The following is a 25,352-nucleotide window of genomic DNA, read 5'->3' as shown; positions in this document are numbered from 1 at the left end:
ATCAGCACGTATGAGATATCTTTATTTACAGCTTGTAAACAAACAGTTTACTCAGGCTATGTTCACTCTACAGTGAGGAAAATGTAGTAGCCTAGGTACACTAACCACATCAAAAAGTGTCTTGCATTAAAAATGTAAAAAACAAAAAAAAACAAAAAAAAACTTTTAGTGCCATCCAGTGGACTTAAGTAATGGCAAACAGTTGGCAAGACAAGGTGCCATAGTCCCACCGTGGGTCTAACAAATATAACTGTCCTCGCTAAATTGGACTCAAGTACCAAAACAATAATTCAACACCACCAATTCCACTGAATTTATTTAAGACTTACAGTTTTGATGCTTTAGAAACTATCAGCAATGATAAGGCTTTAATTGTATTTTTTTTTTAAGTTATTGTGCGCACATCAGTTGAAGCAACATATTTTCTTATGTAGAACTAAGCAGTAAAAAGAGCAGTAGGGTCCTCACAGGTTTTATTTCAACCCTTCCAAGCTGTGAAGAAGAGGAAGTCAAGGCTACGAGACAGTGGCCCAGTAGTCTAACCTGTGGCCTTTAGGCAGGAAGTGATCTGTGTGTTAGGGTATATTGTACACTAATACAGGGATTAAAGCATTACCATCAGATTAACAAATGACCTTAGAGACACTGGCAGGCAGCATCTCCCAATCCAGTGAGGGAATCCAAGATTACAACTCAGACCTCACGGATGGGGTGGGAGGAATGCGTAACAGGGTGGGCCAAAGGTGATGGAGTTCCTTTTCCAGAGAAACACGTCGGACATTGAAGTCTACATGACCGGCATTTGAGGTCAAGTTGAAAACCTAGTTGAGACTCTGCGTTCAAACATTAGACAATTGTAGCTTCTGCTAGAGAATAAAAGGGGAATTTGTCACTTACATTTGCATGACGCACAGTTCTTCGCCACGACCACACAAACGGTCAGATTGATAGGCATTTTAGCTAGCAGCCTCAAACAACATGCAGCAGCTCTTTCTTAGCAGCCAGACAGAATAATCTCTCCCAGGTGAAAGGAAGAGCCCCAGACATATTGCAGCAAGCACGCCGGGATAAACCAAACAACTTGGGACACATACCCTCAGATTAGTCACACACATACACAGGACCCTGTTAAACCTATGGTAGGGAACCCTGCTGACAGCATGTAAAAACTTGGAGAAACTTGACAAGTGCGAACCAGTCAGTCCACATATTAGTAAATAGAGCCTCTTTACGTCTCCAACCATTCCTCCTCCTTTGGTTAGCAGATCTTGGCCTCCTTTTCCCTCGCTCTGAATTCCCCGTTCCCTCAGTTGTGTCACGCAGTCGCTGCAGATAAAAGCAGCATTATCTGTACAGAGATAACACAACTGCCACCACCAATGCCAAGCACTGCTATCCCAGCAAACCCAGCACCATCTCCCCCACCCCAAGGAAGTAGACACCCTGCGCAATGCCAAAAAGAGGAGCGATGACTAAAGCACGACATGTTGCACCCTTCAGGAATGCTGCTGGGCCCTCCCTCCTCATGATGCGCCTGCAAAAGCACACAGAGAGGAGCAACAGTTACTTGGGCCTTTACACTTGCAAATATTGGGGCAACAAATGTTTTATAATAGGATGTGGTCATACCTTGTGCAGTCAATTATTCCTCTGTATGTGTCCTCCCCCTCACCTTTTTGCAAGGTCTGCAGACGAGTCTTTATGACTGTGTGGGTATTTAAAAGAAGGATGCATTGTCATTGCACAAGCTGGAGGATGACTGAGCACCAGTTAAAGCAAACAGCAGCCACTGTGGCCACATCAAAGGATGCTAGGAAATGTTAACGTAATAGCACAAGGAGAAAAACTCAGTGTTGTCCATTAAACACAATGGCCGTGTCTGAAACCACTCCCTATTTACTCTATAGTGCACTATACTGAGTGTCCTGTTTCTGCTACAGAATTTGGCTACAGCTGTCAGTGAAGACACAAAATAATGATTAATAAGTGTCCAAAATCTTCATTTACTGCTCACTATTAAGTGAACTATTGAGTATCGTTTACATGGGGAGAAGTGAATGAGGACATGATCTCAAAAGCAACCACTGTCTATCCAGAGTGCATTTTATTGCAATTGAAACACTGGTTAAATACACACACCTTGCTGTCTTTGTGAGTAGCAAAGGCTTAAGCCCCCACACACATCCAACTTTCTACTCTCCATCTCTCTCTGTCTCTTTTTCCCACTCACCATCCAGTGGTGTTACAGCCACAGCTGCCACTGAGCCTGCGGTGCAGCCTGCCACAAAGGACTGCCAGAATGGAGCCCGGGCTTGCACATCACCCTGGCCACCTCTTCTTTCCTGGCCCAGCGCGTTCAGGTTAGCAAACAGGGGGAAGTAAATCATTGAGAAGGGTACATCCCTGAAAAGTAAGAGAAAGAAATTATGGCCTGAGAATTGGTGGGGGAGGGCAAAGTCACAGGAGAGAGCTAAGGACAAACTGAGAGACATGGCCCCATTCAACTGCGGCAGAGCAGCCAGACATAGCTGCAGGAATCTATTGATCAGTGCTGATCAGCGGAGGTGTCAGGAAATACAAACAAACGCAGCATGAGTTATGCAATCTAAAATCAACTTATGATGATGGCGCTGAATGAGGGGGACCGACGGAGCTTCAGAACACAAGCCACTGGGCATGGTCAGGCAGTAGATAGTTTAAGAGCAAAGTATGAAGAAACATATTGTCAGGGACAAAGGGATTTCAGTGACAGTAAGAAGACAGAGTGGACACCAGACACAAACTGTGGAAGAAGTATGTCTGAAATTTCAGTCTGGCTTTTTACTTTAGTTGTAAAATAGGAACTAAATCTAAACATGTACATTAAAAGTAAAAATGAAGTTAAAGTAAAACAATTTACATGTGAGTGAGAGGGATGAGAGTGTGTGTGTGCTTGTGTCTTGTGTGTATGACCTCATTAAGGTTGCCCCCGCCCCCCTGTAGAGACCAGCCAGGCCACGTGTCTTCAGTAGCTCCACAGTGATGCCAGTGGCAGAGGGACGTTGTGGAGGTGTTGGCCTAGCTTGGGGTGGGGGGGCCACCAACGATGGAGCTGGACCTGGAGCAGCAGCCTGAGCTGAAGTTGGCACAGGTCTTTGTGCAGCTAATGAATAAACACAGACCATCCCAGTTTAGAAAACACATGCAGACTAATGTAACCCTGCAGCCATCACCACACTGTGTGCTTTTTGTTACTGAACAAAGGAGCGGCTGCCAACCATTTGGTTTCCTAATTTATCACAAAGCATTGACATTATATTTTACATAAAGGTAAACAGGAGCTGTGGCTTATTTATTTAGAAACACATTATATACTCACCGAGCCTTCCTGCGTCCTGCAGCTGGATCTTAAGCATCTCCATGGGAGTGGTAACTACCACCTGACAGGTCCCAGCCCCACACCCTGCCAGTACCTCCCCCCACAGGGGCAAATGTCTGGAAACACAGGGTCAGGAACAGACATACAGCATGAACCATAATAAAAATCAGAATTATGAGAGCAACTAAACAAGTAACAACAACAAGAAAATCAGAAGCAGTGATCGTGGAGATTCTGTAGTTGCCCCCTTAATGAAGTCCCGGGAGATGTTTGTTTATCTTTTTTAAGTGGATCTCTTTTAATGTAATATATTGAAGGGCAGGCTGTGTTTCAGTAAGATTTATTCTGTAGCTTGGGATTATTATGATGTGGATTCATCATATGATGTATCAGTGAGGATAAATTACCCATCCTTAGACAGTTTCTGTCTGAAGACATCATTGGCAGCCAGCTTGATCGCTTTTTCTGGTGTAACAAGCGTGAGGTTCACTGCTGCACCTGGAAAAGACAAACAGGCTGATCACAGTGACACACAACACTTTCCGCTAAGGTACACAAATAGAACAGACCTACACAACAGCTTATGGCTCACCACCGTGGGCTAATAGCAGTAGGCACTGGTTATTATGATAAAAAGGTTGAGGGTTCACAGGGGAAACAACAGCGTAGGTGGCCAGATTAAGCTTATAGTAAAGCACAGTTGTAGCACTGTTTATCACAGGGATTAGAAATGCAAAGAATACCTCTGTAGCATCCAAAATAGCCCTCTGAGCGTACCGTCTTTGCCAGACAGTCCAGCCTTTAAAGACAAAAAGAACACAATTGACATTTGACATCTGAGTCCTAAAATATAACACAACAATGGTCAAATCTTTTGCCATTAACTCTACTGACATATGTTTCATCAGATCACCATGACTCTCTATCCCAGTTGTCCCAACAACAAACTGGACAGACTTTTTTCTTTGCACAGAAAAAAAAAAATCCAACCTCATAATTGGGCCTTGAGGAGAATAAGTTATCCAAGCTATTTTTCCATCTCTGACTCACAGTGGAAAACCCACAGTCTGTTGAACACAGAACAGCCACACCCAGTCAGCCAGTAGCATTGATGCCCACCAGATGTGCGCAGTTGAAAATTTCAGGGTCAGTGTGTCTTTTAAGGACACGGCTTCTGTCTTTTTCTCTACATCTCTTGTTGTTTTTCCTAATATAAAATTGAATCACAAGCTAACTCAACTGTTAGTCCATCAAAACACACACTGCTTACAGTTGTTCCCCTGATATGAGCCCATGAGTGAGTGAGTTTTGTACAATCTCAACAAAACTCTGCACCAAATATGGGAAGAGGCTGTGCTGCCTCACCCTTGGCTATTCAGTGGAAAAGTATGTGAGATGCGGTAATCTAAATAATGTGTAGCCCAAATTAGAGAGTGCCATTAACCAGAGAGCACTAAAAACTATTTACCACCAGAAGGATGCAGCTGTTTTGAAGGTTTTACGGTTTTAGACTTTGAAATAGTTGTTGCACTTATTTGCATGCAGAAGTAATATAATAAAAGTACCACTCACTGATTCTAAGAAAAAAGGACTTTTCTTATCTGTGTATGTTTCAGATCAATAACAAGTAGTGGGTTAACTTTGGCCAGGGGAGTCCAACTCACATTCCTTTGTAGACTTGGACGCCCTGCTGGTTCTGTAGGCGGGTCTTGGCCAGGTCAATAGGAAATACACATGTCACACCAACCAGGCCCGCCACGCCCCCATTAATCAGCTTAGCAGGGAGGCTGCAAAGGGATCAACATAGACACACGCACCCACGCATGCACAGACCCATTTACACGTAGACCCCGACACAAGCCATGCAAATGACACATCCATTCATAAATAGAAATGAAAATACAGCAGGCGCATGGAGAGATGCACACAAAGAAAGTAAAACACCAACATTAACCCAGCTCTTGCTTCCACTTGGTGAAGATATGTGCATTAAGCAAAACAAACAAGATACAGGTACTTACCTAACTGTCTTCTCCGACATCCTGCTCATGCTTGGGCTCCAGGCCCAGGTCCGCTTTTCCTCTCCTCCTCTTCCCTCCTCCTCTGCTTGTTTCCCCTCCTATTCTTCCCCTTCCTTTTCCTCTTCCCTCCCACACTTTGGCACACAGTCCAAAGCTGTCACCAGAGCTCAACCCTCACCTGCCCGCCCACGCCACAAATGCCGCTCACTGCTTCTTTTAATGTGGCAGAAGTGGACCGCCCTCTTCTCCTCCCTGGTAGGGCAGGGGTGGACACTCTTTTTTCTGTTGTGGCCAAAACCACCACTGCTGGATCTGTGTCTTCTGGCCAGCCTTTCTGCTTCGTAGTACCTCACACCAAAACCCAATATTTCTCCCACTGCCTGGGACAACAAAACATGCAGTTAATGTGGATTAAAAACTTTAAAGAGCACAAGTGACACAGATGTTTCTCAACTCTATATGACACATAGGTATTTTCTCTGTCAAAGCCCTGATGAATAGACATTTGTGATAGCTTTATAAGATAGTAGGGGGGCCATGGTTGTGATGGAGGAATGACACCCCTCACTTTGACTATTGGTGTCTATAAAATCCAGATTTAGTCATTCATAAATGTGAATAGAGGCATATCCCTGGACTACCACACTGAGACAGAACATCTTGAGTCTCTCTAATCTGCCAGCTAAAAGGGATAAGAGTATTTGATCTAGGTAGGAGGGCAGAACTGAAAATGTGGGGCTTACCGGTATTCTTTTTACTGCATGTTGAATCCAGCGTTTACAAAGGACTGAAAAGGAGATTTGAATGGAAGTTGGTAAATTTGTTTGACAAGTTTTTTTTCTTTGTTTTTCTTGCTGGAAATACAATAGTTAGTAGTCCAGACTAAGATGTGTGTATTACAGGTAATACAAATGCTGTTGAAACCTCATCTAGGGTTCACAGCTCTTGCTTTCCTTTGCAGTGTTCTCAGTTTCTTCCATTGTTTTTCTGCCTTTTCCCTTCCTGACTTCCCCCCTTCCCTCAGCTCCCTAATTAATCTCTCTCTTAATCTCTCCACCTCCATTCTGCCTCTATTTTTACCACTGTAAACCTTCACTATATCCTCCGCTGTCTTCTCTGTTGAGAGTAATGGAAACAATCAGCTTTTGCTTTGTTCATCTTCTCATCTTGATTTGTTTCTTTTTCCATCACCGTTCCAACTTTCTCATCTCCAAATATTTCTGCTGTTTATGTCAAGAGTTTCTTCAAACTCTGCCTTTTCCGTTGCTCGATCCTAGTCACATATTCTACACATGCCTTTCTCTGAGCCTCTTTCTGTGAAACTTTCTTTCAGTTCAGTCCCATTCACGCACAGTAGTGACCCTGCCAAAACACAGACAAGGGTGCCTCACCCCGAGCGAACCTCCAGCTCCCAGACCTCTGTTTCCCCTAAAGCTGCACTGGAACACCCCGCTCACACAGTTCACACAGCTCAGCCCCACGAGACAGCTTTCTAAAACCTTCATTTTCTTCCATCACACAGACATAGCAGTAGGGAATGGGGCTCTTACCTCTGTCGATGCATCCCACAGGCAGGATCAAGCTGTCCACTTTCCTTTCACTTCAACAATGCGTGCAGGAATGGTAGTCAAGCGAGAGCGATATGAGAGAGCCAGCCGCCACTCAGGGGCCGTTGCACAAACACCAGCATTGTCCTGCTGCCTAAGTCCCTCCCTCTCGTGGTGACTCCCAATGTGACAGCCAAGGCAACACTGCTCTGCACTAACACAACTCGACATAAACTCATGCCTGTGGAGCTGCTGCCACGACACACAACAGACATTGCAGAGACAAATACCCACAATTATAACTCAGTGTGTATTGTTTCTAAGAATATACAGACAACATGAACAGAAACAAAAAAAGGCTGCCCATCCTCAATGAACTCCCTATTCAACAGCCCTGGCATTACATAATACCTCAGGACATACTGAATGCCACAAATCTTCAAAGATTTACAATTACTACTAAGGTAACAGTGATAAACCAGTGTGGTTATTACTGTCTGGGACATTTTACAATTGCTTACAAAATGTAAAAAAAGAGAAAAAAAGATACTTAAAAAAACAGACAAAAAAATTATATAAGGACATCAACAATAAGGGCATGTGACCACCACAGCAACCACTCATTGCCCCTAAACTATTTTTTCATGAGCATTGATTGATGTATTGATTTCTGTTAATGGAAAAACAATTACTATCAGTGATCATTTCACTCATCAGCGGTGAAAATCTTTCATTGAAGATGACGTTTTCTAATAACCTTTAAAACATGTGATCATGCCATACGCTGTTAAAGAAGAGGATTATTTGTAATAAAAATAGAAAACTGCTTGTGGCCGACATGCTGTCTCAATATCTAGCTGTAACTTGGGTAAAAGAGTAGTTGTCTTTGTTTGCAGGCAAAAAGGTTGGCAGCGAAGACAAAGCTGTCTCCATGCCTCTTTTGCAACAGATGACTATTCTTACGATTTGGACTGAGGATGAAGAAAAGAAATCTTTACTAGTGTATTAAACATAAGCAGTCTTCTACAATACACATTAATATGAGCTCATTGCACCTGAGCATATTGAAATATCCCAAGTAAAAAATCAATTGTCATTTTATTATAACAGGTAAAATGTAGTGCCTGAACTGATATGTAATTAAAAAATATAACAGGTAGACAGACCAACTTGCCCAAAGATGCACATATACAGTATTCTGTCGACGATTATACCATAAAGGCACACTTTTGGCATGAGTAGGTCTGTAGACCTTTTTCACAGCAGACATCTTGACTTGTCATAGCAGGAAGCGTGCAGGTGTAATTAATAGCATTAACAATGGCTCAGTTCCCAGTGAGCTATTCCAGTGAGCCAGCATGCACAATACTAAGACCTTGGAACTGGTTCTCCTGAGTGGAATACTGCCACCATTATCGTATATAATTACACCAGGGATTTTCCTGCTATGACATGTCAAACTGTCTGCTGTAAAAAAAAAAAAAAAAAAAAGGTAGCCTTGTAATTTTGGTATCCTGAAGTAGTGGAGTATTCAGATGCTTTACCTAAGTAAAAGTAGCAATACCACAGTACATATAGTCTGTTACAAGAAAAAGTACTGAACACCAGTATTTTAGTGAATGTACTATCTGGATTTCTCCCAAACACCAAAGCCGCGTGTGTACTGAAGCCTAACAAAATGACCATCAGTGTAACTGAACACATCCATAAAGATATAAAATTAATTACACTCATTTATCTAAGTAAGCAATTAGATAAATGAATAATTACATGCAATAGGGAGCCTTCAGGATAAAGTCTGTTGGGATCTGAGGACGCAGATTAACATACAGTACAGTCTTAACATACAGTACAGTCTTAACAGCTTCCCTGAATCCCAGAATTCCCTCCCAGTTCAATGTTGATGGTGCGAAACTCAATACTTTGAGTTTTAAGTGGGACCATTAAGCTTGTCTAAGTCGTTCAGGTTTACTGGAGAGATACTGGATTGCTCTGTCGCCTAGCAACATCACTACCCTGGGACTGATGACCCAGAGGGTGAGCTGTCACTACACTGACAACACTGTGATGGCTGACTACCAATGCCCTGCCCCACTGACAGTTGCTGTCACCTTATATCACTGTGCACCCCGGTAAGCTAAGAATGTACAGGTTTCTAATCAAACCCAAGTCTACAACAGACTATTTATTTCACTGACTTACATGTGACCTTAATTGTGAGGAAAAATGAAAGCTGCTGTTCATTGTTTTTTAAACCTTGACCTTTCAAAGCTTTGAACTCTACACAATATAGTTGCCTGTGGGATAATTCAAGCCTACCTTTACTCATGAAGCAGCCATGCTTCACTGGAACTGCCACTATAGAAACAGCTTTGGTTGAATTGTTGCCAGTTTAACGCTTGCCTGTATGCAGTACAGGTATAATATTTACACTATGTATGATATGCACATATTTGTATATATTACATAGATAAAGAATAGTATAAACATATTATGCTCCCATGATAATGAACCCTTTCCATCTTGGAGAAATCATAAGCTTTCCTCTTGAACCACCTTTAGGCCAAAACTTGCAGGTCTCATAAATCTAACAATATAATTTCATAATATAATTTAGCTTTTGGTTATAATGAGACCATAGCCTGTCCTTTAGTGCCACCTGCAGGGAAAGCATTACCATTTTTGCACAACTGTTGGGTAAGACTTGGCACAGAATATGTGAAGTAATAAAGCTGTAGTTTCTAGGGGCTCCTTTGAATGGGTTTTAAGCTTTGAATTTTAATTTATGTATTTGCATAGGAAAGATCATTAACCTTTTATATGTATTTATGCATCTACTTTTTTATTTAGGTTATGTGACAATTTAAATACATGAAGTCGCTGAGTTGATGCAAGCAATATGAGGAAATGCTTTATCGGGATTTTTAAATCCCTATGCCAAAACCCAAAACTAGCATGGAAATAAATGGCCAGGTGTGATGTTTAATGCCCTTTAAAAAAAACAAAACCAAAAACAAACTAAACAACAACAACAACAAAAGGATATAATAGGAGACGTGCATTAGCATATAACTCTGAAAACAGCCCTCCAGGACAGTGGCCACACTGTCAATGAGCACAACCGCTCTATCCTAGCATGCACTTTACACATATTACGATGGGGGGAGCCCCTGTGTAGGGTATTGCCCAACACTTCCACCGGGATGTTTTTTACAAAATCAAAATGTACGTGACAAGTCACTGTACCTGTAACTTGTATGATCAGATAAACGGGCCTTTAGGATTTAGCTTAGTTCGAAAACCGTTGATGTACGTACATTAAATTGGTAGTTTAAAAAAATCATAATAGGAAATTGACGAAAAAAATAGTTAAATTTGCCAAATGATGAAGACTTAAATCAATCAAACAGGAAAACCACAGTGACGTAACCTAAACTAAGTTACCTGACTCACACCTGGTTCAACCTTTTAGTTGTTTAGTCATTCACCATTCACAAGCATTCCCTTTAAACGGCCACGGCACTATCAACCCGGCGGGGTGCGGCTGACTACAGACTTTTGTTTCTACAACGAACAGACAAGTTGTCTGTTCGCTGAGTCGAAAATGTTTGACAGTTGCATTTTACTGTCTTAAGAGATAAACGAACTCTACACTGTGGGGTATTATGCTCATAAATAGTTTAAGATATCGAGCTAAGGAATCGCTTCCTCCCCCCTCTCTTAAGCGTGCGGTGGTATCGCCCTCCCCATCTGTTCAGCTCCGGTAAGACTGATTGAAACAGATTGTAGCGCTCCCCGGGTCGCAATGGCAACTGTCCGGACGGGACGGCAGCAGCAAGTTTTGTCGTATTTGTAATGTTACGGAGAGATTATAAGTCGCTGAAGAAACTACTTTCTAATGTGAGAAACAAACGCCACACAATTTCTCCAGTCCGAAAATGTCCCAGGGATGTACAGTTTCTGTGGAAGAGATCCAGTCTTGGTGGGAAGTCCCCGCCATAGCCCACTTCTGCTCGCTGTTCAGGACAGCGTTCAACCTTCCAGACTTTGAAATAGAGGTAAATTAGAATTGTGGCTACTTTCAGTAACATAAATGTCTTTCGTTAAGGAAATGAAAAGTTGTTTGTGTCAGCTTTTTTGTCTACGTGGTGTGTCGAGCGCTTTTTGTTTAACTAGCAATTTGGTTAACCAGCTTAGCTGTGTTCTCTGAACTTCTCATACGTTAACGTTACTAAGGCAATCCTGTTAGGTAACGAGCTAGCCAGCTCGTTAGCACAGCTAAAAGCTAGCTTTAGTGGCTAATTGCTGGTACTAAAAGTTGAAAAGAATGCCATAAAAGACGTCCGCTGAACGTAGCACTCATGATATAGTTTTATGGTCCGATGTCCACAGTAACGTTACGGGTTGTTCAGTATCTAAGGATGCTCGGGTCTTCCCCAGTAACTTTAGATTGAGGGTTTTGAACAGAACCATGTGCCACTCGTTTGTTTTCATTTGGCCAGTGTATGTTTATGTTGAATAGCGACCTTAGCCCTGGTCGTTTAAACAAAAAGTAAATGGGATACTATAATAAAGATTATGCTTGGGGTGGGGAGTGACAAAAATAGGCGAAACCTGTGAACATTTAAGTGGTAGCCTCATTTGAACCATGTTTATGCGGCTGTAGAAATTTGTTTGTAGGGTGGAAAGTCGCGTACTGACTTGAATTGTGAACTGGACTTACTGAATGTGTTATGCTACTGTATTTTTGTCTATTTTTTTGTCATATAAAGTTAAGTTCATGGCGTGAGGTTCGAGTTTATTGTCTTGGAGTTGCAAGCCATCTGGCTTGGGTAGCCATAGGGACGCAGATGCTGTTCAGGCATTGTTTGCTCGCCCAAGTCCCATTTTGTTGCAAGAATCGATGTTTTACACGTTTGTTGTTCCACATCAGTTAACTACAACAAGTTATATAAGTAAATTCGTCCACCCATGCTTCGTTCTGTCACTGAATATACGGAATTTATTTCGCCGCGATTTCATAATTCAACTTTGTCACTCGAGCCCCCCTCCCCTTTGCGCTTTGAAATGTATTTTTGAGTTTACAGAACAGCTAATTTCAACACACATCTATTCGGGTGTTGCATCAGAGTTAGTGGAGGTTGTTCAACCCTTCGAAGAATGATTGCGCTCTAAAGAAATTGGTAAGGTCAACATCACGCATCAACAGCCTCCATCACTCATTCATCCCCACCCCCTTCGAGAGAGAAACACACGCAGGCATCGCTTTGTTATTAAACGAGGTGCAAGCCAGATGGGGGGGAATCGCATTGCGCTTAGTTTACATGAAAGTTGAGGGTCTTGTGCTGTTGCTTTACTCTTTGGATGGGGTTGAATTGACGCAAAATAGTTATTATTGTCGAAGGTAAACAAAGATTTACGGAGCCGCAAAGAGCTGATTGGTTGAGCTGCTTGATTTTTTACTTTACACACGTTTCTAAGCCTTATTTGAGCCGTTTAGTTTTCTGCGAGGGCCGTTCTCCTGCCACCGAGTGCAAATGATGTACCGCATCACTAAGCACCACATGTGTGGATACACCCCTTCAGCCGGATTTCTGTGAAATATTGAGATTGATGTAGTAATCTCTTGCTTTGACATCTTAATCAGATGCACAAGTGTTCAAGGTCATAACTCCTTTGGCTCTCTACATAATTATCTGCAGCTGCAGTTGTAATAATGGCTAGATAGTAAATGGCTATAGAAGCGTACTGCTTTAGATCTTCTAGAAGTGGATTAGATGGTACTGAGTTCACCTCATCTTGTCACTTATTTGTGGTATCAGCACCCAGTCCAAATGGATGAATGAATATTGGAAGCCTTGTGATTGGTCCATTGGGGCATGGAATGGTTGTGAATCATATCAAATTGGCCTCATGACATTCTTGGATCTTACTTTGTGATACTCCATGCAGAGTCGGATTCTCACTGTCTGTGGACTTGAAAAGTAAAAAATCTAGCTAAATCTAAAGTGGCTGTGTTTGTATTGAGGATTTTATTTCTCCAATAACCCGGAATAAGGACTCACTCAGAGTTGAGCTCTTATTTATAGAGTGCCCTAGCCTGTGACTGAGTCTGACAGGTCAGCTCATATGTGTCCCCTCAGGTGCTCAGAATTTAGTCCTGGCTTTGGTCACACTCCTCCCATTTTTTTTGTATAAAAAGTACTCCACCTCTCATCATGGTAACAAGTGTGGAAAGTGCTTGGAGCTCTGCTTTTACACCTGTGTACAGCCTTCCATTTGCTGCGTAAAGCAGGCTTTTGGTCAGATGACAGTGTTAGGAACTTATAAAAAAAAAAACTGGGCCTGCAGACTACCTTAATCAGACCTTCTGTCTTTTGCACAGCACATGCTAACAGGAAGACTTCTCCTCATCAGCTCTGTGACCTTGCTGGATATTTTGATCTTATGTGTTTACTTTCTGAGAACTTTGTGTTGTAGAAATAAGAGGAAACTGTCATGCAGACATGTTTGTTTTGTTAATCCCACATACCAGCAACAAGACAAGCTGGCTTGGGCACTTTCGTGAGTCAAGCACTTTGGCTGACTGTCATTTACCTTTCGCCTTGAATAATCAAGGTTAGTGGAAATTGTCAGTCATAATTTTGACAGCCACCGTCTTGAAGTTAATTAGCTTTTGTCTTCCTCAGTGAGATGTTTTTGGCTTTGCTTGTGTGAAAATAGTTAGGTGATGTCAGTCAGCTCCATTTGCAGTCCTGTCTCTGGATGCACAGGTTAAATTACCCAAGAATCAGGGGTCGGGAAAGGGGGCAGGAAGTGGCTGTCAATGGTCATGACAGAGTGGGGGGGTGTCGAGTGATTTCACTCTGGTCTGGGCTTTAGTGTCAACATTCTCCGACATGCCATCAGTCCTTCCTTGTGGACAGTGTCTTATATTGACTGCTGTCGACCTGTGTCAGACTGTTCCACCTGGCTCCTATATCATACACAGCAGTGGTTAATGTTGTGGCTGAGGGCCTCCACCAACTCTGCATGTCACTGTATTTCAGTGTATTTACGTTCTAAACATCTATTCTGGTTTTTCCTTCTGGTGTCAGCTTTGGGAGATTCATAAGAATTGTCTTTGTGCGCATACCCCCACAGCATTAGTTTGTTGTGGAGCTCAGTTGGTAAAAGTGGTTAGTCTGGGGTCTGGGTGCCTTTTCCATCACAATGAAAATATTAAGAACTGCTTATGCAGAGTGTTTTAGATTCTGGGAAGGTATAACACGTGTGTTTTTTAGATTCTGGGAAGGTATAACAAATATGGTGAACTCAGGATCGCTGAGGCTGACTGACTACTGTAATAATGTCACTGAAGCACCTGTTTCTTTTTCTCACAATGGAGACTTTTTTCATGCTGTGAAACTGCTACCAGGGTGGATATTGACAAACTCAGTGATCCAGTCCGACAGTGCTGCTGTGGTACTGTTGGGGCAGCTCTTTTCTTTCTACGGTGCTGGTCAGTGATAATGGAGTCTCCTCCAATCTCCTTGGCTGGCCTTACAAAACAGCCCCCTGCACATTGTTCCTGGGCTGATACACTTCACTGTCACTGGTTTCCACTTTCCTCAGGCTGTAGGCAGGGAGCTGGGAAAGCCGTCTGTCTGTCTGTCTGTCTGTCTGTCCTCTCTGTCTCTCTGTGTGTGTACGTGTACGAGAGAGAGTTGAGTGGGTGAGATGGAGAGGAAAGAAAGAATGAGTGGGAGGGAAGGGGAAAGAGGGGACGTGGTGAAAAGTGTCTTAGAGATGGAGAGTGAGAAAGTGAAAGGACATTAGTATGAAAGAGTGAGAGGATGATCTACAGGAAGGAGTCCCAGGGTCAGCATGGCTGTCCCCCTTGCCTGGCTTTTGGTCTCTGTGGCGTATGCTTGATTTCTTGGCTATGTATCTGTGAAATGATGCCTGAAATCCCACAGCCAACAGACGCTCCAGGCCCCTGTTGCTGCATCCTCAACGATGTGCCCTTTATTGCCAGACAGAGCCCTTCGTGCCAAGGACCTTTGTCCCTGTCATCTTCACGCTCCATGCTCTGCTGGCAGCCTGTTTGGCACTTTGTCATGAATTTATTCTGTGTATCTTCATCATCTGCTTGTCATCAACGACATTGTAGCTCTTCTTTGGAGGTTTGTTCATTATTAAACTAGCGATTAGCTAAGAGACGTGAGGATTTTATCCTTAAAACTGGAGCCGTGTAGGTTCCTGTACAAATTACAAATGCAGCACTTTGCTTTTGCCATAGTGCAGATGTTGGTGTAGAAGTCCCCTTTACTGAATCTTCCCATTGTGGCAAGCATATTGTTCAGTTTATGCTTTTTTAATATGATAATAGGAAAAACAGAAGTTACACACTTGTGTACAGACAAAGACATCCAGCAGACTTGGGATCTTTTGATATAAAATTTTGCTTGTCCCATGGAAGATTACAACACTGGTTTCTGATAAGCATAGCCATTGTTGTGTGGGTCGTGAAACAAAGAGACAGCGAGTGAAACAAGCTAAAGTTGGATGCTTTGCTGTACACTGCTGGGTTTTGTTTTGTTTATTCTGTAGTGTTTGTTTCTGTGATGAATATGATCATATATTCAGCCATTTCAAATGTAAAAATACTACAACGTGGGTGTAGGTTTGACCTTTAACTTTGAAAGTCACTGGCCATTTGGGTTATAGCAGCCGTTTGTTAACACCAGATCTGGTTTAAGTCATGGTCCAGAAGACTTTAAGTCACAGAGGACACATTTGGCAGGGGGTCATTGCCGCCCTGGTGTGAGAAGGATGGCATCTGCTGTTCTCACGTGTCGCAAGTGACCAGATTCCCTCTGTATTAAACCTACTTGATATTTACAAGTCATCTTGTTGATTGTGTCACTCTGATGTTAAATTTCAGCAGTGTCATCATCAGTACAGCTGCCTTAACAATTGCTTATGAGAAGTTTCTGTCCTACTATTATTATTATAAGTAACAAAAGAACCACATGTAGATAAATTTTATGTTCTTGCAATCTTTGACTCTCATACATTATGTTTTGTTTTTGCTATGGTATAAATGCATCTTCTCTACCTTGCTGTGTTTTTAAAGGATGAGTTTGTGATTGGTTAGTTGTATTTTTATGTCTTTATCCTCTCCAGGTTGTCATTGGTTGATTAGTTAATTGAAACTAATGACCTCACCCATGCTGGAATCAGGAACTCTTTATTTTGTGTGATTGTCATCTTGCTTGTGATGTTTGGATGATGGACTCAAGCAGTTAAAGTATTTTTTTTCCCCTATTATTTGCCAGTCTCCTTTAACGCCTGCAACAAAGACGGAACGAGCAGACACTAAGAAAAAAATGGCTTCTGTCTCCATTTTTGCCGTTTCACACTGGGCAGTTTTTTTCTTTCTTACTAAGCACTCAACTTTAATAGCCAGTTTCAGTTTTTAATTCATCACTTCATTCCTATACCCATTGTTTTGATAAAGCTGAGGACTTTTTTAGGCCTTGTTCAGACACAGACACATTTGGAGGTGGTTTGAAATTCAGTTCCAATCAGATCTTTACAGATCCATCTCAGTCCGGAGGCTCTGGCTGCTCAAATCGGATTTCAGAATATCTTTTGAATGACTTACAATGCGACACACAACAAGGATGTTAAATCTAGAGTGACGGTAGTTATCTAGTTACTGAGACTGCTGATGTCGTTACTACAGCAACCCACATAGACACGTAGGTTGATATCTGGACACACAAATCCGATCTGATCACTTGCAAATAACAGTGCGGACAGTCTGACCTAAAGATCTGATTTGAGAAACAAATCTGATTTGCCTGCAGTCTGAGTAAAGCCTTAAAGTCCTCACACACCTATACTCCACCTGCACAGGTGTTTTCACTGATGTTGTCCAAGCAGACCTCTTGTCAGGACTGTACGTGGGAACGTCAGCTCGAGGAGGTGTAATCTGCCAGTGTAACTTAAAGCACCTGTCTGAATGTGCAGAGCCTTAAGGATCTCAGCAAGCTTTTTTTCTTTTTTCTGCTCCTGTTGATTGATTGTCACCCTCTTTCCCCTCCGATTTTGAGTTTGGCACATCCAAGGACCAGCCTCTCTGTCTTCCTCTCCCCAAGCACTATCCTTAATGCCTTAGTACCCCATACCCATTAGCAGTCCCTCTGCCCCATCCCCTTCTCGAGCCCCAGCAGCCTCCCTGTCCCTGAGCCTCAGCCCCTGGCATCACCATGACTAAACCCCAGATGGTGGTTCTTTCTTTCCCTTCCCCCTGGAGGATGGAGGCTCTTCACTGTGACTGGGTGCTAGCTGCTGCTGCTGCTTCTGCAGTCCTTGTGGGGAGGGGGCTCCTATTTTTTGTAAAGCCCCTAGTGTGATTGTAAAAGAAGATTTAGTCCTATTAGATCTGGTAAATAAGCGAGAGCAGGCTGCCTGTGAGCACGTCCTTGTTTCTGTTGTCTACAAAGCAAATGGATTAACAGGGGGAATAAGATCAAGGCTTAAGTGTTGCTCCATCATGGCCCAACTTCAGACAGACACACACTCTGAATCAGCACCGTTGATTCCCAGTTTTTTGTGGGTTATAACTGCAGATAACAATCACTTAATATGTGTTGCCAGTCAAGGTTGGTTGTGGTGAAGATTTGTGGCAGCTATCACTTACATGGAGGTCAGAATTTGTTATTTTTCTTTACGAACAAGAGGGTGTCTGCTCTGAGATCTGCACGATTGTCATCTGGGGCCAGTGGTTGGTGACTGAAATGACAGAAAATATGCTTACCTTCAACTGTGGATCTTTTCTACCTGATTGTTCAGTTCCAGTGAGGCGATTGGAGCCCCCCCCCCCAGCAACAATGATCCATTCTCATCTCAAATCTGCACTGATCACTCAGTCCTTGCATCCTTTTCTCTTTCTTTCCTTCTGTCCCACCCACTGACACATCCCCAGCTCAGCCCTTCTTACAGCCTCGCAGACACCAACCTCTGACACTTTCCTTTCCAGATCAGTCTGCACATAAAGCCTTCAAAACTTTTTCACACTGTGTGAATACCCCTCGAAGATCAAGAACCTTTTTGCATGTCTTTTTTTTTTTTAATACCCTCCCTTGCGTGCACTTTGAGGGGAGCTTTGTAAGAGGCTGCTGCCCCTCCCCCAATTGTGATTGACAAGTGAGAGCAGCAGTACATGCATCAGATGGTTTCACATGGGGAGTGTGTGCACAGAGGGGGAGGTAGAGGGGCACATACACTGGGGTTTGTTTCAGCCAGCTCCATTGTTGCAGCTCCCCATGGTTCCCTCTCTCTGTCTCCAGTCTGGGGCGGCATCCCACCACTGTTACTCTCTCATTCTGTGTGTTTGTGGCTGGTTATGAAACAGAGCTGAGAAGAGCGAGACAACCCAAGTGATGAGAACTTCACTAAACTAAGTCTCATCCAGTCAGAGCCCTGGCAAGCTTACTGGCTAGCATGTGTTAAGCCTGCCAGAAAAGTGTTTTCTGTTGTGTTTGTTTATGTGGGACTCAAGATAACAGTAAGAGGAGCTAGTAAAAAACAAGATTTATTCTTGATCATGCTGCAGTTTGTTCCTATAGAACAAACTTTCGGTAAATCTTATCTTGAGTCTTATATTTTTGATTTTTTGTATATTCTGGGTGAATCTGTCTCTTTGCTGATGTTATGGATGCATTTTCCCCATTGTGGGACTAATAAAGGTGTATCTTGTAACAGAGACACAGAAATCATGACAAGGTATAGAAGAGGGAGCACTGAGATTACTCAGAAAGAGTGACATTGACATTGCAGATTACAGATTTGTCTGACACTGGGAGCAAAGGGATGCAGAGAAGGGGTGTGGATCTGGGGGGATCCTGACACCGGCTCACACTTTGCTTACTATATGGATTGAAGGAGTCCACAGCTTGAAATAAAGATCTGTGGTTGGCACACTCCCAAACAGATCTCTTTGCATGTTTGTTTTCAAAATATTAACCATCCATTCATGTGTTCATTTTCTTCCGCTTATCCAAAGTCAGGTCATGGTGGCAGCAGGTTAAGCAAGCCACTATTAACTAGTGCTGAAATATGTAGGCTGTTCCTCACCTGTTGTTTTGTCATTTGGAAATATTAGGCCTGGGTGTTTGTTCAGACAGGAAACATTGCCCTCCATTTAAAAAAAAAAGAAAAAAAGAAAAGCAAGGCGTGGGCATGTTGTTCCTCTTACCAGTGACGTGATGAAATACAATCCAAGAAAACTGGTTTTTGAAACAGATCCATGAGCCTGAAGGCTTATCATTTGCTAAAACCCTGGTTATCAAGCTGACGATTATTCTTTCATTCTTTCATCCTGGCAATTGCCAGGTGAATAGTCTAAATATGGCATTGATGTAACAATGTGATTTTCCAGAAGTGTGTGCTTACACACATTTCATTGAATGTCATACGTTCCACATCCGTGACTTTGCAATGGTCTGGGTGATGAAAATTTCGTCAGCGGTGTGTGTACACACAGCTCTGTGTTGCCACCAATTTGTTGTGTCAGCGTGGCCACTGCCCCACAAGGGCACCAACTGCACCAAGCTGACTCTAAGTGGACGAGAAAATAGTACAATTAGAACAACTACGCATCCAGGGTATCCACAGCTGTCTGTGTTCGTAAGGGAGTCTAATTGAGCCAACGCAGCACCTTGCCAGATAAGGCTGCACTGTGTTCCAACAAAATCTGAGCCTGGTTCAACTTTTTTGAGGGGCGACCCTGCCTTTTTTTGTGGCGCTCCCTGTTACGTCATGGAATGGCTTCATTCAGATGAATCAGGGGGCTTTTTTTTAGACGTCCTTCTGAATGTGGCCAAAACGCCTTGGGAGATATTGCGCTGTTGTTTAGGAATGTCAGGACCTTGACACGCTAGACTGACTTCAAAGAAATAGAGCCAGCAAGACTCGGTGCTGTGTCACCACCCGTCATCTGTTAAATGTTGCAAATACTATAACCAATGGCCAACTGGCCGCAGACATGCTCACAATACAACTTGAAAATATGCCGGAGTAAATAAACGCAACTGGCACCATTAAGCTGAGCTTCACGTTACTCTGACATCACTGATTCAGTAAGCTGAACAGCTAGTCAAACAGCTCACTAGTTGCGCACACAACCACCTGTGTTTGTTGGAATGCACCACCAGGTCAGAGGTGTTCACCCGACATGTCACAGCATTTAGGAGGCTGAGCAATGTCTTGTCAGTTTCATATAAATTTTGGAAGGTGGTGCATTTCTGTTCTTACTGTGCCACTTAATACGTCAGAATTAAACATTCTCTGAGAAGGTTACTGTTGTTTGACCGTTTTCCTCTCCTCTGAAGTATCAGTTCCTCCTCTTGCATGTCTGTGTGTTTTACCTCCAAGGCTGCAAGCCATCTGTGTCACGTTTCTCCGTTTTACGACTCCTCCCTCCGGTGTCCACAACTGCACCGGTCAGGGACTTTTTTTTCCTCCTCAGGGCCAGCAGCAGGCTGAATCTGTTTTTTGTGTGCGTGTGTGCACATATATACTGGTGCATGTTTATATAGTCTGAGAATGTCACCACTGGGAGGTCAGCTGAATCAGGAAGCTCCACTTTATATGAGGAAGTTGATGATGTGGCTTCCTCAGAGCTGGCAGTGGAAGTATGAGATGTGCTGCTGTGCTGGGTGGCCTCCCATCTCCTGTGCTTAATGATCCTCACCCACATAGCCAAAGAGAGAGAGAGCAAAGCAAAGGGTCTCCATCTGTCTGGAGAGAGCCGGGCTCCGGAAGATTCTGTCCACATTCCCCATCTCTTTCACTACAGCCCAGCCACCTGTCCCACCTGGCCCTGACATTGACACGATAATATAACTCAGCTGAAAGTTGAAACTGACCTTACAGCTGTGTGGTGTATCGGCTATATTTAGTGTTTGTCACTGTTCTCACATGGTGGTGCAGCTCATTTAGAACAACCTGTAGTCGCATCAAAATGCTAGTTGAGTCAGATGTGGGGGGATACGACTCTTCGCTCTGGCTTGACCAGACACATTTTCAATCAGGAATAACTATACAGACAAATCAGCCAACAGCTTCTTGTTTTGATGCAGTCAGTCAGATGTGTCTGGCAGTAACTCTAAGATGCTGATGCTTTCCTCTGATGATCAGATGAACAATACATCCTGAGGATGTGAGGGCGTTTTCCTGTGGTGTTACGGCTGTGTATGCATGTTTGTCATGTGGCAGGAGGTGGTTACGTGTGGGGGTGGAGGGTGTTGTCAGATGATGGCTCCTGGAGGACCCATGTGTGAGCTGAAAGTGGGAGGGGAGTGGGGGAGGAAGAAATAAAGAAAGAAGCAAAGGAGAGGAAGAGAGGAGTCTTTACACAACAAACAGGCCTCCCTTCCCCCTCCAGCTATCCGTGCATACGTCCTCCAACTGTTGGTGATATAGACCCCGGAGGAGCTGTTAACAGCAGTGGCATGGAAAGTGTTTGCTGTGAGGGTAGCCAGAGGCCAACCCCCAGATACTACAGGCTCTGTGGATCTGCCACATCCTTGGAGCTGCTGCCCTTCTCTCTCTTACTCTTTCCAGATACAGTTTGTGACACACGATGGGGCCTTTAATGTCCATAGAGAAAAGCACATTTCACTTTTATCTGCAAATGCAGATGGTTCGATCTGTCTGCTGGCTGTCTGAGTTTTTTTTTTTTTTTTTTTTTTTACCGTCAGCTTAGCCTTGATGTCTCATTTCTTTTAAAAAGTCAGGTCCTCTCCTCCTTTCAGTGGATTCATGTCTCGTTAACATTTACCGTCCAGTCACTCATATCAGACAGAGACCTGGTGGCTAGTCCTTTTAGGTGAGACTACTCTGTAGCTTGGTATTATTAAACGCCGCATACATGATGTGTTTTTGCTGAATGCATGTTCGACTCATGCTGGGTCCATTAAATGGCTGTCACAAGTTAATCTCTGGCTATTACCTTTAGCATTGACTCCAGTCTGCAGTGTTGTGCCGTACACCTCACTAAGCAATAGAATCACACAGAATTACACTGGATCAGTACCCAACAAAAGTAACATTTCAGTTTCAGTGTCTCTTCTTTTGTCCGAATGCACATTCCTTCTCCTCCTGGATATGCAAATTTTCTCCTTCTGTCTTTTTTTCTTTCTCAGCCTCTCCAATATTTGTTGGTTATTGATTTCATATTCTGATTCTGACATCCTACAATGACATCAGATTTTAGCATCTCATCTGAAGCGTGAGATTGAGCCTTCTAGTCTTTGGCAAACTGCATACTAGCACCCTCTGTAACCCTCTGTAACATTTACCATGGGTTTAGCCTAAGCATACCTAAATAGGAGTGGCTTTAATTTTTCCCCATTGGGGACAAATAAAGATTTCATTTGACCTTGAGATACTCAAAGTCACATGACAGTAATGCTTTTAGCTGTCACGCTTTTTTAGAAAGCTTTGTTTTTTCCCAGCCACACTACAATGCTAGACTGCCATTTGGAGATCTATTTTAGGTCATGACAGCTTGGTGTGGCTTGAATACCGAAAGGAAGAAAAAAAAACATGTCTGTGTCTGCATCAAGTTGGGCTCAATTTTTTATTTGTATTTATTTATTTTTTTACAGTTACAACAGAACTTACCCGTACCATCATTACCCTTTACATATTATACGATAGGAGTCTGGTAAGAGTAAACAGATGTTTTTAGTTCATGCAGGCTTTGCAGGCATTGTGACATCAGTTTGGTCATATGTGTTAAAGTATAAATAGGGAGACAAAGTAACAATGGCTGTAGTAGTTGGGGTAATTTGACTGACCATCACATATCATTAGTGTTTAAATTCCATATTGCTATGTTTTTTGAAAAGTATTGCATTACATTAATGTTACGGATATGAACAACACCAGAAATGAAGTGGGTATTAGTGGTGCGTGTGTGTGTAGATATAAATGGTCACATAGCGCTAAAATAACCTTTCAAAGTAAAGCTACCTTTACGTGGAAAATTCAGGAATTTATTTTCTGTTAATGTCCGTGAAGGTACATTATGTGTGACAAGGCCTTGTGAGAAAGACAAACTGTGTTCACACCACAGGTGTTAGTTCTTGCACTGCTTATTGTGTAAGTGGACAAGTGAAACAGTGCCTCAGAGAATTCAGGGTTTGTGGTTTTCAGTGGGGATTTTCAGATCTGACCAGGCTAGATGCTGCTTTATTTCTTCCACCTTGCCAATGAATCGTTTTGGGAGAATCACTGCCAATCACATTCTCTTTTACTGTGAAGAGTCTGCTGTGTGTCCTCAACTACAGTGGAGCCAGCAACTGGCTGCAGTAAGGACAATGTGTGTGGGGAGAGGAGAGATAAGGAAGAAGGAGAGGGGAAAAGAGAGGGGTGGAGAGTGGAGCTAGGGTGTTGTCAGGGGAATAATAGAATGCCTCAGAGGCCCTCACAGACACTGGGCTGCAGGACAAGGGGAGGAAAATGGTGTGGAAGAGAGGAATAAGAGGTTAAGGCAATGAGAGAAGCAGAGAGAGAAACAGCAGGGGAGTTGGGTGAGAGAAGTAGTAAATACCTTCGGGGCGAACTGCTGATTTCAAGCCAGGCCTGCAGAGGGGCTGTGGCAATGACACACCTTTTGACTAAGCCTTGACTCACTCTCCAATCTTCGTCTCTGTGTGTGAATATGAAGAACCTGTTTTGTTCACAGCAATAGCTTAGTGATAAATCTGACAGTTTGGCTCTATGATTTCTACTCTTTGTAGCTTATCACTTATCCAGCTCTCTTATCTTTGAGTCCCATTGATCATTAATGTGAAGCAGCCAGAGTAGTACACTATGTTCGTTGAGACCCGCATGTGAATGAATGTCGGTAAAAGTGGGTGTTTTTGTCGGTTGCCGATTGTGTTTGTCAAAGGTCGTGAGTCGTGTCCTTGCAGTGTGTTTGGTCACCATTTTTTGTGTGTGTATGTGGTTATTGAGGGGAAAGGTTTCCGCAGGACATATCCAGCTGCTGTGGCACGTCCCTTGTGGCCCCTCTTCAAGCTGAGTGTTTGTTAGCACCAGAAGGATTGGCCCGGCTGGATGAATGACTGAAGAAAGGGCACGGACACCAGATTAATTCCCCTTCCCTCTGCCATCTGAGATGCTGCGTGGCACTTCAAAGGTGGAGCAGGGTGGTGTTAATCCAGGGGCTGGAGTAAGCTCTCCACTCTGCTGTGCTGTACTCAACTCTCCACTCTTCCCCCAGCTGTGGCCCCCAGTTTTTTCGAAGTGTGATCAAAGTGCAGTGTGTGTCTGATGGATGGGCTCACTCTGGCCCAGAGGCTGCCTGACAGGGACCCAGGAAGTGAAAGGGAGCAAGACACAGAATCCCACGACATCCTATACAGATGCTCTTGTATGCACATAGATAGACATACTATCTTTCTATCCTTTAATCATCAGAGCTCACGGTTGTGACAGAGTTCTGCAGCTGGATAGCATATGTACATGTGAACAAGCCGTGACACATATGCTAGTTTGAGCAACTGTTTAAAACTCTAGTCAGTCTTTGTTCTTAAAGCTCTGCCTTTTTGTCTTTGGCTGGATGTACAGTACATATTTTGACCAGCCAAATGGTTAAGATTTGATACCAGTGTCCTTACATTTTTGTTCACATTAACGTGAGAATAGCAGCACATACCTGATCACTCCTATCTCTCTAGTGTGGGATATTCACATCCAGAGTGTGTTTGTTATGTTCACGGTTGTTCTTGTGGTATAAGATGAAGAATCGAGGGATTTTCCACACTTAATTATCTTCAGATCCCTTGTCATTGTAACTTGTAATGTGGCTTGGGTTGTCCTGTCTTTATGTGTGTTGCATTGTTACTAAGCTGAGACAGGTTGTGTTTGGTAAATATGAAATGTCTCGCTACTTTAACACTTAAAATATCATCTGGTGTGCTACTGGCCGTACTCTCACATGCACACATCTGTCCCATAGCCTCAGGTCCTCCTGTCAAAGTCTTGTTATTGAATTTTTCTGAGATCCATTACAGTCTATCTTGCTAGCCATTGTGAGCACATCTGACACGTAAGCTTTTAAATTGGTCGTTAGAGCATGCTCATAAAACTTAATGAAGAGTTCCTCCTATGAGTCATGAGACTTAGCTGATTTTTATCTGCTGTCATCAGACTTGCTCTCCTGGTCTGTATCTGTAGTAGCTTGACTCGGAAGTAGGAGCAAGCTGTCCCGAGTTTTGCCCTCATGCTCTTTTCTTTTCTAATCTCAAGTAGGAGCATTCATCTTATCCTGTTTTTCAACTTCTTTCTCAACCTCCTCTCTGTCCCTCCCCTCCTCCCCTTCTGTTTTTCATCGCACTGACTTGTTGGCTCCTGGCTTCCGTT

The 25,352-nt window shown here is 43.1% G+C and overlaps 2 protein-coding genes across 2 annotated transcripts in view; one reads left to right on the top strand and one right to left on the bottom strand.

Annotated features, from left to right (window-relative positions):
* Position 1: 1 nt before the first annotated feature.
* On the bottom strand, positions 2–7,051 carry slc25a18 (solute carrier family 25 member 18). The gene is made up of 11 exons (XM_041038163.1): positions 6,930–7,051; positions 6,123–6,166; positions 5,380–5,759; positions 5,023–5,145; positions 4,102–4,157; positions 3,766–3,856; positions 3,359–3,474; positions 2,953–3,142; positions 2,231–2,403; positions 1,630–1,705; positions 2–1,534 (listed from the first exon to the last, which is right to left on the bottom strand). The coding sequence occupies exons 3-11, from the start codon at positions 5,406–5,408 to the stop codon at positions 1,393–1,395; spliced, it is 996 nt and encodes a 331-aa protein (XP_040894097.1). The 5' UTR covers positions 5,409–5,759; positions 6,123–6,166; positions 6,930–7,051; the 3' UTR covers positions 2–1,392.
* A 3,672-nt stretch (positions 7,052–10,723) lies between these two features.
* LOC121181930 (cat eye syndrome critical region protein 2 homolog) overlaps positions 10,724–25,352 on the top strand; it is a 35,168-nt gene continuing 20,539 nt past the window's right edge. The window contains exon 1 of the mRNA XM_041038161.1: positions 10,724–10,984. Within this exon, the coding sequence (XP_040894095.1) occupies positions 10,865–10,984 (120 nt within the window). The 5' untranslated portion in view covers positions 10,724–10,864. The remainder of the gene's footprint in view (positions 10,985–25,352) is intronic.

Source organism: Toxotes jaculatrix, chromosome 5 (genome assembly GCF_017976425.1).
Source record: "Toxotes jaculatrix isolate fToxJac2 chromosome 5, fToxJac2.pri, whole genome shotgun sequence".
Lineage (NCBI taxonomy): Eukaryota > Metazoa > Chordata > Actinopteri > Toxotidae > Toxotes > Toxotes jaculatrix.
Note: the sequence above shows the minus strand (reverse complement) of the source record. Positions and strands in the feature narration are given on the sequence as shown.

Bases quoted from the DNA above. Each gene is read 5' to 3' on its own strand.
- slc25a18 (XM_041038163.1), bottom strand. From the start codon at position 5,408: ATGAGCAGGATGTCGGAGAAGACAGTTAG. The intron at 4,158-5,022 runs GTGAGTTGGACT...TTGTCTTTAAAG, and splicing joins GTCCAAGTCTACAAAGGAAT to GCTGGACTGTCTGGCAAAGA. The intron at 3,857-4,101 runs GTATTCTTTGCA...TGTCTTTTCCAG, and splicing joins CTATTTTGGATGCTACAGAG to GTGCAGCAGTGAACCTCACG.